We start from the raw sequence: 18389 nt of genomic DNA on the forward strand, positions 1-18389 counted from the left end.
AGTAATCCTCGGGTAATCCAATGAGGTGAAGAGTCGGGCACCCACCTTGGATGCCATGGTGCTGCTTGTGAGAGAGTGCCGTTCTGGGACCGTGCCCGCTCTTTTATACAACGTGCGTCTGGGCCGCTGGCCGCCACTGTTGTTCCTCCCCTCCCCCTCCCCTACCTCCTCTACCTCTCTTCCTCCCCGCGCCTTGTTTCGTTTTGGCCTGACCAAAAACCCTGCTAGCGTGCAGCCCCCTCTCTTTGCGTTTAGCACGTGCCTGCCGTTTGTGTGGGGGGCTGGTGGTGAAGGAGGTAGAAGAGTTTCGGTCGGTTTGTGAGGACTAACGTAAGAAACGTTCCAATAGGTTTCGCACACTGATTTGGGCAGTTTTATGTTTTCGTGTCTTGCTTAAATAGCTTCCTCTACTCCCTAGAAAAGCCTGATCAGGCCTGTTTTTCTTTTTCGTACTTAGTTGGCTTTTTATGAAATTGATTCAATACTGGGGAGTTTCTGACCTTCCCTTGTTGCGTTTTGGTAGCGTTATCAATACGCTTATGGTGTTGTTCATCGTTACTGACTTCGAACTGCGTAAAGTTACGGGAAATCTCATTGTAAAGTTACCCTGAAATTCACCGAATGCATCAGTTGTGCATAGTTTTGTCAATAGTTCTCATTTGATTTTGCCCACTTTCCCTTTTGTAATCTGCGGGGTTTTGTTTTATCGGCTCACACATGAGTAATAATATCATCCGTTCGATATCAGATGTGCAAGTGCTGCGCGGATTAGTTCATAAGGGGCAAATTTTTTGTTGTTGCGAATGACCTGCGTCGTTCCTTTCGTTGAGCGGGACGGTGACGTGACACACAAGGATTTGCATGAGGAGAAGGCCCCGGCACTAATAGTCACAATGGACGTTATGCGCGCCAGGCGGCTTCGCCACGCCCTGACATTCCGCTAGGTCTGGCCCAAAAGTAAAGCGGCAAAATAATGTGCTGCTTGAGCAAAACAGTTGTACACGTACTTTCAAGTTTCTTGTTTCTTTTCTTTTTTGTTTGTCCACATGGGTACTCAAGAACGAATTGAGCTAGCGACCTGAAAGTTGTATTTTTTATTTTTTTTTAAATCGTTTTGTGCCACTTGAAGACAGATCGAGTACTCTTCGTTATAAATCGCGAAGTCTGTTACGCGAGACGTGGTCCGGCGTGCTTATAGCTGATTCTATACATTCAGAGTTAGCAAAGAAATTATTCAGTGCACCTATTTAAATTTCTCGGCGAACAACACAAATGTTGACTGTTAACTGAATATGTCGGTTTTAAAAAATGGGTGGAGGGGCGCCATGAGGCCCTCTTTAAAAAGGGATGAGAAGGGTCGATTTAATGGGGAACGCCAACGCCTTTGCCCGACACGTGCCACAGCGACACGTGATGAGAGGAAGCTGTGGTGTTGGTCAAGGTCTCGTGAGTTTGTGCGTGTGTGTGCGAGAGAGAGGTACACTTCTTCCTGCGGTGGCCCGAGCGCAAAACCTGTATATTCATTCTACATGCCACGCCCGCACCCGCCTCGCTGGACGACGTCAGGTGACTGACTTGTATTGAGTATGGTCGCGCTCTTGGTACGTCTGTGTTTGTCCTGGTTCACCCCTCTGCCTTTTCCGCCGTGGAGCTTTTTCTGCTTCATTGAAACATGTGATTTATCTGTTTTCGTCAAGTGTATCATATCATTTTGAATTTTCAGTGTACGCACGGCCTTGCCTCGCCCGAGACAATATTATCTGGTCTTCAGATTTAACGAAATATTGTGGAGCGGGTGGGTGTGTATCTGTTGAGTGCCCACCTCGCTGGGTTGTTTCTTACACCAAACAAGTAATCATACTCTACTGTTTTAAAAAGGCAGAATTTCTTATAAATGCGAATGCGGTTTTTAAAAAGATTGGATAAACAACGGCGTGCAATCTTCTGGCAATATGTCCTTGAGTTATTAAATTCTGTGAAGTGTAGTTCTCCTACTTGTAAACGGGACGGAGGTGGCCCTTCGGTATAATTACCTAACAGCGGGATGAAAGGGTGCTGGCGCTGCTGCATTGGCACAGCATGTGCCTCCTGATCGCATCGCTGCTCGGCATCGCCGCACGCAGCCACGCCCTTGAAGTCGGTCTCGTCATCGTGCCTGTTTTGAGGTGTCATGCGCCCGCAGTCGCGCACATGCCACGCGATTGTGCTGCACCCCGGAATGTGGACACTCAGAACAGCGACGAGGCCCGGGGGGGGGGGGGCTGAATTCTTCTTACACCTAGCGTTTAATCGGAAAACTGGAAATGCCGTGTAATATGGAACTGAGTATCAGAGCCGAATGCAACAGTTTGATTGCAATATGGTTCGCACAAGTAAACGACGAGGTACTATACTCCCGACCTAATAACGTTTTGCTCTAGTTAATTTTTGTTTTGTTTTCTTGCAGGTGAGCTTGCGAGTAATAGCAGCGTGGCTGTGCAGGGCAGGTAGGGTCGAGGCGAGGAGCACATGTAGAAGTAGCCATGACAGCGCCTAGATGTTGATATTTCGTGAGTATTTTCGCTTGTGTACAACAATGGGTATTTAGTAGGGGCCTCCTCTGGTAAGGCTATGCCTGTAACTGTTTATCGATCAAAGGACGACGCACGTTTGCGAGAGAAAATGGCCAATGTAAAAAGCGGGAGTCGTGTGCGTGGGCGGGCTTGTGCTGGGCGACCTTGGCGCTTGGCTATCTCAATTATCGACAGGTAATAAAGGACGGGCGGGACGGAGCGCGCTGCTTGTCATTTAGAACGTTTCTTTCGCAATACAAATATAATTCGATACGGTATCACTGGTTAGACGGGCGGCGGGAGCGGGCTCCTCGAGGCTGGGGCAATACCCAAAGACTCACAAGTTCCAGCGCCCAAAGCCATAGGATTACCTACTCGTGTTTTGGCGACGAATGTCGGACGTCGTCCACATCACATTACTATTGTTTATGCATCAATGAAAATTTTGATTTTCAATTTCATAATGTGACAAATAATTGCGTCACTATGACTTTTTGAATTGTTCAAATATTCTTCCAATTACAGAAAAACAAGCAATATGCGTTTGCTTAGTTTCCTCAGACCAGCAAAATTTGACTATAGTAAATTTACCTCTTAATTTACAATTCATAATACTGAAAAATATTCGTCGACCCGGTCCCGGGCTTCCAGCTTTTCGGCTGCACACTACACTTTTTCTTCGCATTTCCCCCCTTCTACCTGGGCCCCGCCTCTGGTCCACGCGCCGTTGTGCGTGAGACGTGCCGTGGGGGTGTGGCGAGGGCGTGGTGCGAGCGAGCGCAACAGTAGGCCGCCGCCGCGGCGGGCCCGTGCCGTGCCAGACCCCCACCTCCGCTTCTCTCTTCCCAGCGGGAATGACCGCGACCACTCACCGACGCTACCGCAACTTGGTTATCGAAATGAAGTAGTATTTGCGAAGCAGGTGGAGTCGACCGAGCCCGTGCTGAATGAAAATACAACCCATACAAGCATTTCTCAGCTATGTAGTATAATTCTGTAAACAACAACAACAATAATAATAATAATAATAATACTATTATAACAACAACGACAACTACACAGCATACAGTCTAAATTGTTTCAATTTAAGTTGACTGTTAAACCACACACACTGTGGGTTTGCTCTCCACTCCTGTTTCGAAATGTGAATGCTACACAGCACTCTGGATGGACCCTCCGGGGCAAATCCCTACCCGTCCCCGGCGCGCGGCAGGCGTGGCACGGCGGGCGCGGCCTGGACAGGCACAGCGTGGTGCGGTGCTGCGGGCAGGCCTGCTCGCTCAGCGCCACCCGCCTGTGTCCAGACCGCTGCAGCGGCCTTCAGTTCCTTAAAAATAATCGCAGTTGGGCTGCTCTGCGTGGAACACTCAGCGTGTGGCGCTCGTGAGGGGCCGTACCTGAACCACGTGACACATTTTTGCCGGTCTTTGGATTATTTTGGTGCGGCCCCTGATCCCCCCAGTCCACCTCGTCCCTCAGCCGTGGCCGATGGACATCAACCACAATGTTCTATTTGAGTTTTGCTCTTCAAGTACTTTCAAGATTGATTGTCGGACGTAATTTTCGCACGCTGTCCCACAAGCAGGCACATTATGTTTCTTATTACGATTGTACATATTGTAATCTACACCTTATTATTTTGAATAAGGTGGTTATAGGTAGCCGTCTCATGTTTGCTCGCGTGGCCAATTTTTAACCTGTTCTAGCTTACTCAGTAGTTCCTTTTAGACATGCGTGCACAGTTAGCAAGGGTGCATATTTATTGAAGTGCGAAGGTTCACACAGGAAATCGGTTTATCGATTTCTCAAATTTTCCAGTAACTTTAAAGCTTCTCATTACAAGTACAGTACTTGATTCTTAAAAGAAGTACACTGCAGTGTTCTTGAGTGAATCGGAAACAATTTAAAATCGATATCATCGTGAGCAGGATTTGGCCCCAGAGTCTGGCATTGACCGTCTGTAGACCACCTTTACCTTCTAAAGGCACTGACAATCTACCCTTTTTTTCTTCCAAAATAGAGAGATAGAAGAATTAGAAATGTATGCGTGAGTGGTCGATAAACTTTGTGATCGCTTCCTCGTGCCGAGGCCGGACAGGATCAACCGCCTTCTGACTGTTCCGACGCCCCCGGTCGGTCCTGCTCGGCGATTAAGCTATTACGGTTGATGGTCGTTACCGCGCGGCGTTTGTCCCACCGAGCAACAATGACATTTTTGGAGGGCTTCGCTCTCACATTTCATCTTAAGCCCAGTCTAAACTGAGTCTCCTTAAACTTACTACTCGCGACCTTCTAAAATGCCCCCCCCCCCTGTCTCCCTTTTTTTCCGAACGCCGTTGAGGCGATACATTTCGTCTTGAATGTAAAATGTCTCAAGGACGCTGCGCGGATGGGCGTGTCTTGGTAACACCGGCACCGAGACGAAACAGACAACAGTAATAAATATCTAGACGCAATTGACGTTTAATTCATGTACCAAATACCCTTGGGTCCAAGTGTACTTAGTCATTAATTCAAGCGTTTTCGTCTCAGTACAAGAGAAATTGCCCTCAAATCAAGTCCAAAATGCTGTTCGTTTACTTAAGAGAAATTTGCACTCGAACCATAAGAATAGGGCTTTCTGGATGCATGCAGGAATGTTCATATGTACTTGTTCACATCAGACATCATAAGTTTGAGACTCACGCCAGGGTGCAGAAGCAAGCATAAGGCGGCGATGCACTGTAAATTGTTTATCATTCGTAGATTAACCTCTCCTGACCTAAACCGGCTGTGACAATTAATACTGACTTGTCTTGTAGTCGTGGGGTACAGTAGTTTGTATTGTATTAAACCGATTCGTAAACTCAACATTTCTGCTAGTCTATGAACATATTTGGCATAGCGTGCGACTACAGCAACTAACTCGTGGCCGACGCTTAGAACTAATAATGGACTCTGATTGTGGACCACAAAACGTTTACAAATAACGTGTCATTCAACGCCGGAGGCGGGCCTGCCCGAGTTTTATCGCCTCTCCTTGGCGATTATACTTGGCGGTTGTAGGCTGGTTTCTGTGTGCGGTGTGGGGGTAGCGCTGCCTGTGATTCGGAGGTGGTGGCAAGGCAGGTGCCAGACGATCGGTTGTGACTATGGTACAAGTTTTTTAAAAAAAGAAGAAGAATTTGTCTGTAAATTGTCATTGTAAAATCAACAGTCAAAGGACACTTTTTGGAAACTGATAAATATAAAACATATCCGAAGAAATGTGGGATTCTGCACTGTGAAAAATATCCTGTTAAATTTTAGATATATTTTTAATTAATATGTTAATTTATGACACTCCAATATTGCGTGCTTGTCGAAAAACTTCAAGTCGAATCCGCAGTGCTTTTAATCTTCCAATCTTAAATTTCAATTCTACGCTTCATCGAAAATTTACCCGTAAAATCCACAACTGTTTTTAACATTCTGTTAAGTTGCCCCTGTACCTGTACCGTACACTACTTTAATGACAACTTCTGTTTTTAACATATAGGCTGGCCTACAGATTTCGGATATTTTGTTGTAATATACTATACCGCATGCAGCCGTGCTGGCAGGCTTGCCTCCCGTCACTCACCACGGCGCCTTTCACAAAAAAAAGAAATAGCTTAAATAGATAATACATTCGCTAATATTGCCTTAGATCACAAAATTAGCTTGCTTAGCTAGTTCTTAGATAAGAGAGCTAGCATATAAGCTTTCACAGCTGGTTGCATTATTTGCTAGATAACTGTTATGGCTATTGTTTAGCTTTCTCAGCTAATAATAAGCTAGGCGAGCTAACATTCTAATCAGAGGCCACATCGGCGAATGCATTAGTTAATTTAGCTGATTCTTTTGTTTTTCTGTGTATGGCTCCTTGCGGGGGCAATGCTTTTCACAAACCTGAATGCGATGACACAGTGTAAACGAATTGTCTTCCGGGGCCAACCCCGTATACCAACCCGCAACTACTTACAAGTTTACGATAGTCTACTGTGGAGCCTGCTGCTAGTTTAAATAATTTCGCTCGTGGATGAGAGAATGGCCGAGTGCTGCTGATTTCTACCTCGTCGTGGGCCACGCTGCGTTTTGTCAGTCAGTCATCAATCACGGACAACGGGCGTTCGTTTGCTTTTGGATAGCGCGGCCCGTGTGTCAGATGGTGACTTGCTTCACACATGCGCACACACACACCACACACCTCCCACACTGCTCAATACTGTGTGTGTGAGTGAGCAACGGAGGGGGGAGAAGAGGTGTCTTTGAACGTCCTTGAAAGGTAATCCACATGTCCTCGGCTCGAGCAGCAGGTTGGGCTGCGCAGCCTGTAATTCCTTTGTCATAAGTGACCACAACCGAGTGCACCAAGGCTTGGATTGAATTAGGAAGGGCTTGTTCACAAAGTCCTTCCAGGAAGGAGCTGTGCTTGGCCTGCGTTTTAAAACCGAGTTTTCTTTCAAAAATAAGGCACGCAATGAGCCGCGTTCGGCCGCATTTCTTCTTGTAAAAAACAGCGAGATACAGTTCAGATGCCACATCGTGCACAGTAAATTGGGAAGGACAGTTCATTTCGTCCCAAAAAAGGGTGCGATTCCGTGCACATTATTGGCTTCGGACAGTTTTATTAGATGTTTGAAGACATTTTCGTACCATCTTGGTTACACATATTGCCCCAATAAAATAGTGCAATTCGACCCCAGGAAATGATGTTTGCGAAATTTGCCGAAAAAGAGTAATTATAAAACATCGGAAAAATGTGACGTCGTGGATGTGCCAAGGTCGCTAGAGCCCCGCCGTGTATGCAGCACCCTGCCCTCGCCCCGCCTCCCCATTATAAAATAAACCAAACCGCATTGCACTCCCACGACCAGTGCGGGGGGCATTCCTGGAGACTGTGTAGAGGCGGGGCGGGGAGGGCGTGGCGGAGTGTTGTATCTTTTGAGGAGAAGGGGATCAAGACGAAAGACCGTCCGGACCGGAAAGGGAGGGGGGGGGGGGTCGAAGGCAACGGCGGGCTACCCTCCTAGCGCCGCTGTCAAATGGGCTGCCTAACCTGTCCGGCGCAATCTTTTCATTACTCGTCTCTATTGGCTTGGTTCTTAGGTATGTTGTGGTTTGGCCTAACGCAGCTTCAGTGAAACCAACTGTTCATCGTCTAACTGATTCACATTTGGAAGTGTGCAACTGCAGGATGAATACTAGCAATGGTTCAACTTTGCAATTTGGAAGTGTGCAACTGCAGGATGAATACTATCAATGGTTCAACTTTGCAATACTTTACTTGCAAGATTTCAACTTTGTAGTAGTACACTTGCAAGCAGTGTGCAACTCGCCAACTCCTCTGTAGCACTTCACACACAAGTCACTTTTACCGTGTGCGGGATTTGGACAGTGGTGACCTAAATGCGGGTTATGCCGGGTGATCCGCATGCCGATGTTGCAATTACCACAACACCGCTGTACAGTTGTTATGGTTGTAATTTTTAGCGTAATTTTCGGTTGTGTCATTCGGTCGAATAGAATTCGCAATTATGTACAATAGGAATGTTCTGCTTTTGTGTTGCCCATCGCGCGACGCGCCTTCCGCCTTGGGCGTCAGAGTGTGCCCTCGGGCGCATTGTCTCGGACTATAGTGTTGCTTTTCCGCGTCGGTCACTGATTCCGCTCTGAGGGTAGGTTAGGATTCGGAAACACTACGCCGTTGTAGTTTTGTTACTAAATCTAAAGTTGGGAGATAGTTTGCAAATTTTCGTGTGACGAAAATCCAATTGTGATCCTTATGAAGTATATTGAATGTTATTGCGTGTCTTTAGTTATGAAAATTTTCCATGAGTACATTATGCACTGATAAACCAAATGTGCAACTTAAGTTGATTACTCGAAGTGTTCAACTCAGTACTAGAAGTACATTTGTAAGTGTTCCTCTGCCACACAAGTCCACTTTCACCGTGTGGGAGACTTGTGAGTTTGGTGGACTCCGGGTGACTTAAATGCCGGTTATCTCATGAGATCTGTCGTGCATCAGAAAGTGGGCGACTCTCCTATTGAACGCTTGGTTTCCCTGTGTTATTTCAGAGTTACGGTTTTAAATTGTAAATTTACAAAACTGTGATGACACTACGTACCGACTTAATTCGCAAATGGGCAACGGTGTTTTAAATTTGCGGTTCCAAGAAAACGACCATAAATTTCAAACATCGTCTGAATATCATCAATTATTGAAACAGATATTTTAACTAACAAAGATATATATTCCACAAAATTTCGATGACTCCGGATTCATTTCAAAAAGGTGTGATATACTTTGCATGAAATTGGGATAACTTTGAGTATCACACAAGTGACAGAGGACCATCAGAAATGCGTGCGTTTATTGCAAAGGTTTTTTTTGCAATATGATCATCACAACATTGTGCTGCACCTTCTGTGTCACAGAAACTTTGATTTACATTTTTGTTGTTTAAGTATTTGATCTGCTGCGTGTCAATTTCGCACTTTTGATAAATACGACATTATTTCGTGTGAAACGACATTTCGTACCCTGTCAACATAAATACTCTCTTAATTGTAATGAAATCTATACTTAGTGTGCCTATTTAGGGTCCACTTTTTTAATATACCATGTCTACTACGTTGACAGTACCTATGATTTGATAATGTATATGATGTGTACTTGGTCCGACGCAACATACCCATGTGCTCTCTTTTCTTAGGATTTTTTCCTTCCCGCTCCGAAATGTCATCAGGGCACACACATACCACAGCAGTTCACTTGTTCGCCTCCACCGCGCTCTTTTCGACGCGCGTGTCGTAAGGCACCGTGCTACCGTCTAGAGAAGGCACATCTTTCAAGCGGAGACAAATAATTTTAGGAACCAATGAGGCCATATAGCGAAATAGTTTGCGCTCTCCGTTGCGTACAATCATAGTGTTAATTTATCTTTAGTATTCAGGTTCACTGGTGTAAGCCCACGAAATTTGCGTGCATTTGTCAATTTTCTTATTTTGTAGAAAGGAACTGACGTTTAAACAACACACCGTAAATTGCTTACGAACAACAGTCTAGCCTTACGAACAATTACTTTGCAATACAAACTATATATTTGCAATTCAAACAATGAAAATTGTTCATAACGTTGCAAAGCATTTTGTTCGTTACCATTTTACAGTGAATGGCACATTTACTCGATTTAAATGATAAGGGCACATGATCAAAGTGGTAGTGGGTAAAAATACAGTACAAATTTTAAATTCATTCGGCTTAAATCGTAGCTCTCCGTACTAAGATCCACTACGCGCTCAATTGCAATAAACGGGCAGAGGAAAAACGAGGAGCGAGATGGAAGGCGGACGGGGAGAGCAGGTTGCAGTTCATCGAGTTTTTATTAATCTTTGGACTCGGAGCTCGATATATGCCGATAAATCTGGTGGTGCCGCGAGTGATTCTACGTGTCCTGAGCATTCCGCAATATGATAATGGGCCCCCTTGCTTTCTCCGACCATATCCCCGACCGTCGCCTGGCCACGCAGTACAGCGGGTGGACCGGGCTCTATTCTGTTTGGCACATTGACGTGTGGCCTGGCCACTCCAACACCACACTGTAAAAATTCTTTGTCACGATGACGAAAATACCATGGCTTATTTTAAGTACAGGGTTGTCGTCATGAGTTTTCTCGTCACGGTGACAAGAAAACCTTTATCACGTGACAAAAAACTCATGACGACACCTCTGTACTAAAAATTAGCCATGGTATTTCCATCATCGTGACAAAGAAATTTTACAGTGAGGAGAAAAGTCGTTTATTTTTCCGCTCTAGATTATTGTTTATGTATCACTTTTTAGCTTGTTTCTGATGGTTCATTAAATACACCGATCGGTTACCTTAAGATTCCAAAGTGGTCTTGAAAATCTTCATTTATGTTCATATTTCATGAATATACATCACCGGAGTAATTTAGGATCTTTCACCTGCCTCCGTATTAGAGCTAACCAAACATTACGCGAATAATACTGAATTGCACATTTTGCAATTACGTTGGATGGGCTATTTTAACTGTCAAATTAAGCTTGTAAACGTTAAGGTGGTGCGCGTCAGATCTTTGCTCCTTAAAACCATTTAAAGAGTTGGAAGCGCAGTTAGTTCACTGGGAATTCTCAAAAGTGCATTAAGTGAAATCCCAACAATTTCATAAAATTATCTACTGTGCCGTCCCTCCGCGTGTGAAACACGCCCCTGCCCTTCCTGCAGCGTTGCATGGTACCGGGCAGCGTCGTAACGCCTGCACTTCTATATATTGTAGTGCAGTGCAGCGCGCGGCGCAGTGGTGCAGCAGGCGTCGCTCCGGGCAGTGACTCGTCGTCATGGACCCAAAGGTATGGGCTGGAGTGGGCTCTCCTCAAAACCCTTAAAAAATTGAGGATTCACTAAGTTTCCTTCAGACAATACAACTTTGTGGCATCCGTAGTACGGCATTTTAACCTTCTTTTCGATATTTCCAAAAATACATTCCAGGTCGGCGTGCTGCTTCTGCTGGCTGCATTTCTCACGACAGCGTCCTCCCGAAGCAGCTCTGCGTCATCTTCGGCGTCCGAGCTGCCCCCTGTAACGAAGACTTCAGCGCCGACGACGAGACTGACGGAACAGGACACACTGGACAACGACGAAGTGGAGGCAGTTGTGGCGGTGGACAGCGCCCAAACAGTGAAGCAGCAGCAGCGGGAGCAGAGCGGTGATGACGGCAACGAGTACAGCTTCGAGTATTCAGTGCGAGACTCGCGCACGGGCGACGCGAAGAGGCAGGAGGAGCGGCGGCGCACGGGTGGCGTGGTCCTGGGCAGCTACTCGCTGCTGGAGGCGGACGGAAGCCAGCGCACCGTGGAGTACTCGGCGCACCCTGTGCACGGCTTTACAGCCGTCGTGAGGAGGGACGCTGGCGTTGGCGCCGCGCTCTTCGTGAAGGGGCCGTTCCCTACCGCCACGCCGGCCCTCGCCCCGGCACTGGCGCCGGCACTGGAGCCGGCCCCGGCCGTGGTGCTGGTGCGGCAACTGCGGCCCCAACAGCAGCTTCTCTTCGGCCCGGACGCGCCGCAGCAGCAGCTCGTGTACCGGGGCGTGCCGCAGTCGACCGCCCCACAGCTGCTGCAGGTAGTAACGCCCGCCCCTGCGCGTCTGCAGGCCCAGGCCAGCACGCCCCTGCCACTGTCGTCAGGACGCCTCGTCGCCGTCGATGTGCAGCGACCGTCGGTGCCCTCGTCTGAGGACGGCTTTGTCAACATCGGCGGCCGCGAGAGGGTGTCGCCGGCAACCTCGGTGCCAGCCGGTCAGGTTCAGGGCCCGCACCTGCTGCTGCAGTCGCTGCCGCTGCTTGCCCTGGCCCCGGCCGCACTTCACGGTCCTAACACGTCGCCCGCCTCCTCGTTCTTCTTCTTCGGACAGCAGCACCAGCAGCCGTCTGCAGCTAGACCTGAGGCTCCAGCCGCACACAGGGCCTTCTTCTCGCTGCCCCTGGTGCAGTACGGCCCCGCCCCCTCGGGCTCCGCCCCCGCAGCCGCCACCAGCGGCCAGGCGTCCGCTTCTGCCGCCTACCGGTTCCCCCACCCTGACCCCCCAGTGCACTTCGCCACTTCTGGCCAGGGCTACACTAGTGCAGTGTTCACGGCCTTCACTAACCCCTACGTAAGCTATGCGTACTAAGCGGCTGCGTGGAAGAGAGTTGTGATAAAACGAAGGGCGGGAAAGCTTCTTAGGGAAAATGCGATGCGTCGTTATCCCGCATTAGTCAAGTACTGCCACATGCCTGGAGATGTGCTCCTATTATTTACTTCTTTTACAAGTTACAGAAGACGCAACAAGTTTGAAATCTTGCACTCAGGAAACTAGCTTGATTCAAGTGCAAGCTGCTGACACAAGATGAAATTCACCTTTGAAACAAAGCAACATTGTCTTTAGAATAACATTTTTCTCTTATTCGAAAGAAAATGTCAGCTTGTTTCAAGAGTAAATTTGATCCTGTCTCGGCGTGCTCTTGAAACAAGGAAAAATTTACTTAAAACAAGAAACGATTTTTATGGGTGTGCACTATCAGCGTTCTTCAATAATTGCTAAAGTTCCGTCTTTAAACTTTGTGTGAATCCTGCTGGCGCCGTTTGTTCTCCGGAATTAAAAATAAGCGTTTTGCTGTTCCAGTCTGTTTGCGTTCTGTTTCCCTTCTCTCCTTTCTTACCCAGACCGCTTTTAAAATGAAAGAAGAAGCTGAAAATGCAAAACATACCCTAACGAACTCACGTCAAACACCGCGCTAACTGCTTTCCATTGTTTTACCTTTTTTGCGTGTGCCCGACTCAGACCCTTTACCTTGCACAGAGACTTAAGCGTACTCCGAAAGCTGTGCCCGCCATTCAAAACAAGATATTAAAGATTTCATCCAAAATTATAAGTATGTTGTGGTCACTTCTTTGAACCGAAAATATTCATTTTACCCCTTTTTTTAATTTCTTGTCGACCTCAAATATACCAGGTGGCTAACCCCGCGCACTACTATAGTTAGACTGTACCGCACGCATGAGTGCGGGCGGGTTGCCTACCCGCCCGGCCCGTAAGGCGCCGTGGACAGGGGCGATAGGCAAGCCCGCCCGCACTCGTGCGTGCGGTACAGTCTAACTACAGAAGTGCGCGGGGTTAATCAGCCACCTGGTACTTCTAAAAATTGTAGTATGAACAACAATAAACGAATACGCATGTCCTTTGGCATCTTTACTAAACCTGAATGTTTTATCTTTGACCAGGCTGCAATCGGAAGTAGTTGATGTTAAAATTCAATCACGAGGATATAGACATTGCAATGTGGCATCACTCAATTCTATACGACATGCCTACGATGAGCAATAGGCCTCCAAAGTTGACTGTGCAGATCAGCCGAAAAGTAGATCCGCTTGTAATGACCGCGTTTCTTCCCAGATCCGCCAGTGTTGGCCGGGACGTCGCAGAACCGCCAGTGTTCCGCGCCTCTTCACAGATACGCCACTTCTGCAGGCATACGCCGACATCCAGAAAAATCATTTCTTGCTTTAAGTAAATTTTTCCTTGTTTGAAATGCACGCGGACACAAGATCAAATTTACTCTTGTAACAAGCTAATATTTTTTTTTCGAATAAGAGAAAAATCTCATTCCAAAGACAATATTACCTTGTTTCAATGGTGAATTTCATCTTGTGTCAGCTTGCACTTGAATCAAGAAACTATTTTCCTGGGTGTGCGTGCCTACTCTAAAAATATAAGTGTGTACATGTATGCCTTACCACCGGAATACCTACAAGCACTGCGAAAATTTGTCGTACTGGGGATCGTAAAATTTCACAAAAAAAAGATTCGCTGAGTCAGCTAATATATTGACTGGTATCTGGACAGACAAGCACATAAACTTATGTAACCACTATATTGTCTACTCTAATCAATCATTGGCTGCGCCAGTCAAAGAAAAGTTGTAATAAGTAATGATTTGCCTGCATCAGTAAGGTAGACCTCGACTGATTTAGGTTAGGGATAAGCTCTTACAGCTAATTTTTGACTGGCACAGCCAATGATTGAATAGGGTAGACAATATACTGATTACAGAAGTTTATGTGCTTGTCTGTCCAGATACCAGTCAATATATTAGCTGACTTAGCGAATCTTTTTTTACCGTGTTTCTACGTAAGATGTATAATTCCAATTAAAATTGTAAATTTATTAGACCTGCGTATCGACTTGGAATCATACGACGAGCAAGAGTGGGAGGTTGTACATATACAACATATATTGTAATTTTTGGTAAATTACAAAATATATCGTTCATGTACGAACATATTTTTTACAGTGACGTATGCAAAAGGCAGGGGGTGTGTACATGATCTTGTGAGTGGGAAATTGTGTGTACATGCTAATGTTTGCAGGAGATAGTTCGTATTGTACGTGGCTAAGTATACACCTTAGCACAAAGCTTTTAACAAAGCGTTCTACGTGTGTACATTGCTGTTAGAGACATGTAGGTTTTCAGGAAATAATGCATACATGTGCACACTTATGTTTTCAAAGTAACTTTTGCGAGGTATTTTTAAGTGTGCCTCGTCGTCTGTGTCTGTTGGCAGTAACGTATAAAAAATCTGGAGTGCAGGTGCAAGGGGAGGAAAGAGAGGACATGGGAGGGGAAGGAGGATCCAGTTCCTCGCACGACCTTGTAAGCGTCCTCGAGCCGGGCTGGCCGGCTCGCCACCCGCCCAACTGACCACTGCGCATCTATGGCTTCTACTTGTCACGAACATTATTAACCATTGTTTTTTAAAACGTCTGCCGAACGGTATACTAAAAGAGCGTAGCTTTGAACAGGCAAGCGTTGTTACTTGTAATTTAGATTTATCGAGCATATGATGTGTGACTTATTCGTCCGGCACTGTTGCACTGTGCAAAATATGGCAGTACATGTACGATATATTTTGTAATCTGCCATTTAAAAACCAAGTCGTACATGGTACAACCTCCCACTCTTGCTTGTTATTCGATTCCAAGCCGATACGCAGGGCACGTAAATTTTATAATTATCGAGGGGGCAATAACTCCGGGAATCATGTGTACACCTGTCTGGGAATCATCAGGATAAAAATTGATCAAAATCAATAGAAATCGCCTAGATTAAGCGTGAAACTAGAGAAATAAGTACAAATCAGTCGAAATAAGCGTTTTATACCACTAAAACCCCCCGAAAATCTATGTAATAATTATAAGCGGACGGGAATCACCGGGAATCAAGAATTTCGGGAATCATGTGTACACTTCAAAAGGGAGTTATTGCCCCCTCGATAATTATAAAGTGCAACTGTACGATATCTTCCATGGAAAATTTTCTTATACCCAGTACGACAATTTTGAACGATGTATAAAGGAGAATCGCGTAGCGAATGACAAACCCAGAGATGCATCGAAGATTGTAGCAACGAATACTTGGGACACGCTTAAAAATATGGTGGAGGCACCCTAAAATTGCAGTGTCGACTAAACTATGTTTCCGACAAGTGTTTAATTGTTAGGAATGTAACCATAGTATGGTTGTATTTGAGGTGATCATAAGATGTTAGCAAGAGCTCTCCACTTGTCTGAGAGGATCGATATCCTGAGGTGTCATTTCGTCTTCATCAAATTAAATACTACAGCCGTACTCAAAGAAGTGCAAAACGTCTTGAAAAATTTGCTAAATGATCCTGATCCTTGTAACTGGGAACTGACAAGTGACCCCCACGCGTGTCAGCTGGGCTGTCGGCTGATGTTTGTGGCGGTGGGCGGTTCCGCGCGTGTGGACAGGGAGCGTGAAAAACGGAACCGCCAGTCTGAGGAGCGGAGCCTGCGCAGCCGCGTTGGGTGGTGTGGCCTTGGGATGGGATTCGGCTAATAAATTGCTGCTTGTGGTCGGTTGCTGTGCGCTGCCTGTGTTTTATGCTTTCAGCGTGATCGAAGACCGTTAGCACCTCGGTCATGGTTCTAGAACCGTGCCAGACCCCCAAGAAAAACCTATTCAACGTTGTTCCCATAACAGCCACTGGCTATCAGGTAGTCAGAGTTAGTGTGAAATCTGTGCTGCATCGGCTGGGTGCGCGTCGTGCTTTGCTAGGGGGGCTACTGTCTCTAGTTCTTAGAGCACGTCGAGATTTGTGTGCACATGCAGCAAATGGAAAATCGATTTTTGCCAAATCTTATTTGAAAGACTAGAATTTCATTTTGTAAAACCTAGGGAGGGGGGGGGGGGGGGGGGGGGGAGGCTTACATTTGCCGAGTTAAACTCGTGTTATAAAGAGACGTGTTCACGTGCTTCGCCACCGAGGTGGGAGGGGCGGGGCTTGAAACAAATCCGAGGGGCCGCGCACTGGGGCACTGGGTTGTTGGCACGCTCACGCACCGCCCGCCTCACCCGCCTCGACGGCCTGCGCTGCTCGGTTCGGCCAACGTTCTCCACTCCATCTTCTCTTTTAATCGACCTCAGAAAATAAAGCAAAAAAAGTTCCTCGGCGCAACGGCACCGTGTGGGTGCATTAGCCTGTCTGTCTTTGTCGCCGACCCGTTTGATTTGCAGGGGCAGTGATAGAGACGAAGGAGAGGGGGGAGGACCTGCCAATACTAGCAGGCGGTCCGTACATCGCGCCCCCGGTAGTGGTTTATCATTGGCAGTGAAATTTCTTTGTTGTTCTAAGTCCAGTATGAGTTGTATGGTCGTTCGTAAAAGCACTTTCGACGACATTTTTTGGATAAAAATAGTTGTGTTCGACTGTTAATTGTTGGCCAGAGTTTCGTGACTGAGCCGTTACTCATTCCTTCACCGACCGAAAAAGTTTCATTATGTGTGTCTGTTTGGCTGTAGTGCTGTGCGAGTGGTTCGAAATCGATCCATAAGTTGGAATAGCTGTTTGTCTTTCTAAAGTCCTTTCCCTTTTATTCCCTAATAGAGGGTAAATCTTCACAAGAGAACCCTTTGTCTCTTTGGGTCAGTTTGGTTTCCATTTTGCTCTTAATCCTCAATTCGTACAAAAAAATTGTTTCTTTAAATGTGGACGTACAAATGATGCAAACCCAGTTAGTGTGTTTATCTCTGCCTGTTTGGGAACATATGCTCAAAAATAGAAAACTGTTTTAAGAAGTCTCCCCCCCCCCCCAAAAAAAACACTAAAAATCCGACAATGTCACCTTTTGATGGTTCTAAAAACACTAGAATTCTGACAGTCACCCAAAAAATCGGTTGGTACAACCATCTGACAAAGTTGCAACTTTAAATGGGTTCTCTTTTTAAATACCTTAGTTTCAGTTGCACTATGAAGTGATACGTTCTCAACAGTTTGCTGGGCTGTCAAATTTCAGGGGGGGGGGCAATGCCTTACCCCGGTTGAACCATATTTTCTCGGGTGTCAGCGCTGCAGACGTAGCGTTGTGTGTGACAGGCGCGATACAGCACCTGCAGTTGAGTTGTTTGCGATTGGGAGTGGGGGATGTGGGGTTACTTTCACTGCAGTTTTTATATGTGAGATCATCTTGTACGACTTGGGGGTAAAACACGCTAAAAAGACAATGGAGTGTAGAGAAAACACGGACGCATCGAAAATGAAGGAGTGCAGCGTGCACACGCAGGGGAGGGCGTGGCCAGGGTGGTCTTTAGGGAGGGGGAGGCCCAGAGCAGCTCGCCCGACCACTGTCCTGGTGTCGCCCCAGTATAAAAGCTTCAAGTGCAGATTCCTGAGCATCAGTTCCTTTCTGCCAACTGAAAGAAGTAGCCATGGCTTTCCAGGTAAGTGGCAACACAGACATTCGTCAATCACGTCCAGGACATCTCAAATTTTAATAACATTGAATGTGCCTCGTCAGTACTTCGTCCTCGCCGCTTTCGTGGCCGTCGCCCAGGCTGGTCTCCTGCCCGCCGCCCCCCTGGCCTACTCTGCCCCTATCGCCAAGGCCGTGGCTGTGGACACCGACTTTGACCCGAACCCTAGCTACAGTTACGCCTACGACATCCAGGATGGTCTGACTGGCGACTCCAAGAACCAGCAGGAGACCCGCCAGGGTGACGTCGTCCAGGGCCAGTACTCCCTCAACGACGCTGACGGCACCCGCCGCATCGTCGACTACACCGCCGACCCCGTCAACGGTTTCAACGCCGTCGTCCGCAAGGAGCCCCTGGCTGTCGCCGCCCCAGTCGTCAAGGCCATTGCTCCCGCCCCTGTCGCATACGCCGCGCCCATCGCTAAGACCATCGCCCCAGCTTACCAGACCTACGCTGCCCCTATCGCCCACGCTGCTCCCCTTGCCTACTCCGCC

At 47.0% G+C, this 18389-nt stretch overlaps 4 protein-coding genes across 4 annotated transcripts in view; all 4 read left to right on the forward strand.

The window, feature by feature from the left end:
* The window catches only part of LOC113217635 (neurobeachin-like protein 1), a 346454-nt gene that overhangs the window by 199719 nt on the left and 128346 nt on the right, over positions 1–18389 (forward strand).
* The window catches only part of LOC127748802 (cuticle protein 7-like), a 120923-nt gene continuing 104978 nt past the window's right edge, over positions 2445–18389 (forward strand). Inside the window, exon 1 of the mRNA XM_052263719.1 lies at positions 2445–2486. The gene's annotated coding sequence lies outside the window, so the exon portion shown is untranslated. The remainder of the gene's footprint in view (positions 2487–18389) is intronic.
* Positions 10861–12738, forward strand: LOC113202380 (skin secretory protein xP2-like). The gene is made up of 2 exons (XM_026416572.2): positions 10861–10933; positions 11073–12738. The coding sequence occupies exons 1-2, from the start codon at positions 10922–10924 to the stop codon at positions 12252–12254; spliced, it is 1194 nt and encodes a 397-aa protein (XP_026272357.2). The 5' UTR covers positions 10861–10921; the 3' UTR covers positions 12255–12738.
* LOC113202383 (larval cuticle protein A3A-like) overlaps positions 17706–18389 on the forward strand; it is a 1044-nt gene continuing 360 nt past the window's right edge. The window contains exons 1-2 of the mRNA XM_052263687.1: positions 17706–17862; positions 17940–18386. Of these exons, the coding sequence (XP_052119647.1) occupies positions 17851–17862; positions 17940–18386 (459 nt within the window). The 5' untranslated portion in view covers positions 17706–17850. The remainder of the gene's footprint in view (positions 17863–17939; positions 18387–18389) is intronic.

The sequence above is a fragment of the Frankliniella occidentalis genome, unplaced genomic scaffold (assembly GCF_000697945.3).
Source record: "Frankliniella occidentalis isolate FOCC.00 unplaced genomic scaffold, Focc_3.1 Scaffold13, whole genome shotgun sequence".
NCBI lineage: Eukaryota > Metazoa > Arthropoda > Insecta > Thysanoptera > Thripidae > Frankliniella > Frankliniella occidentalis.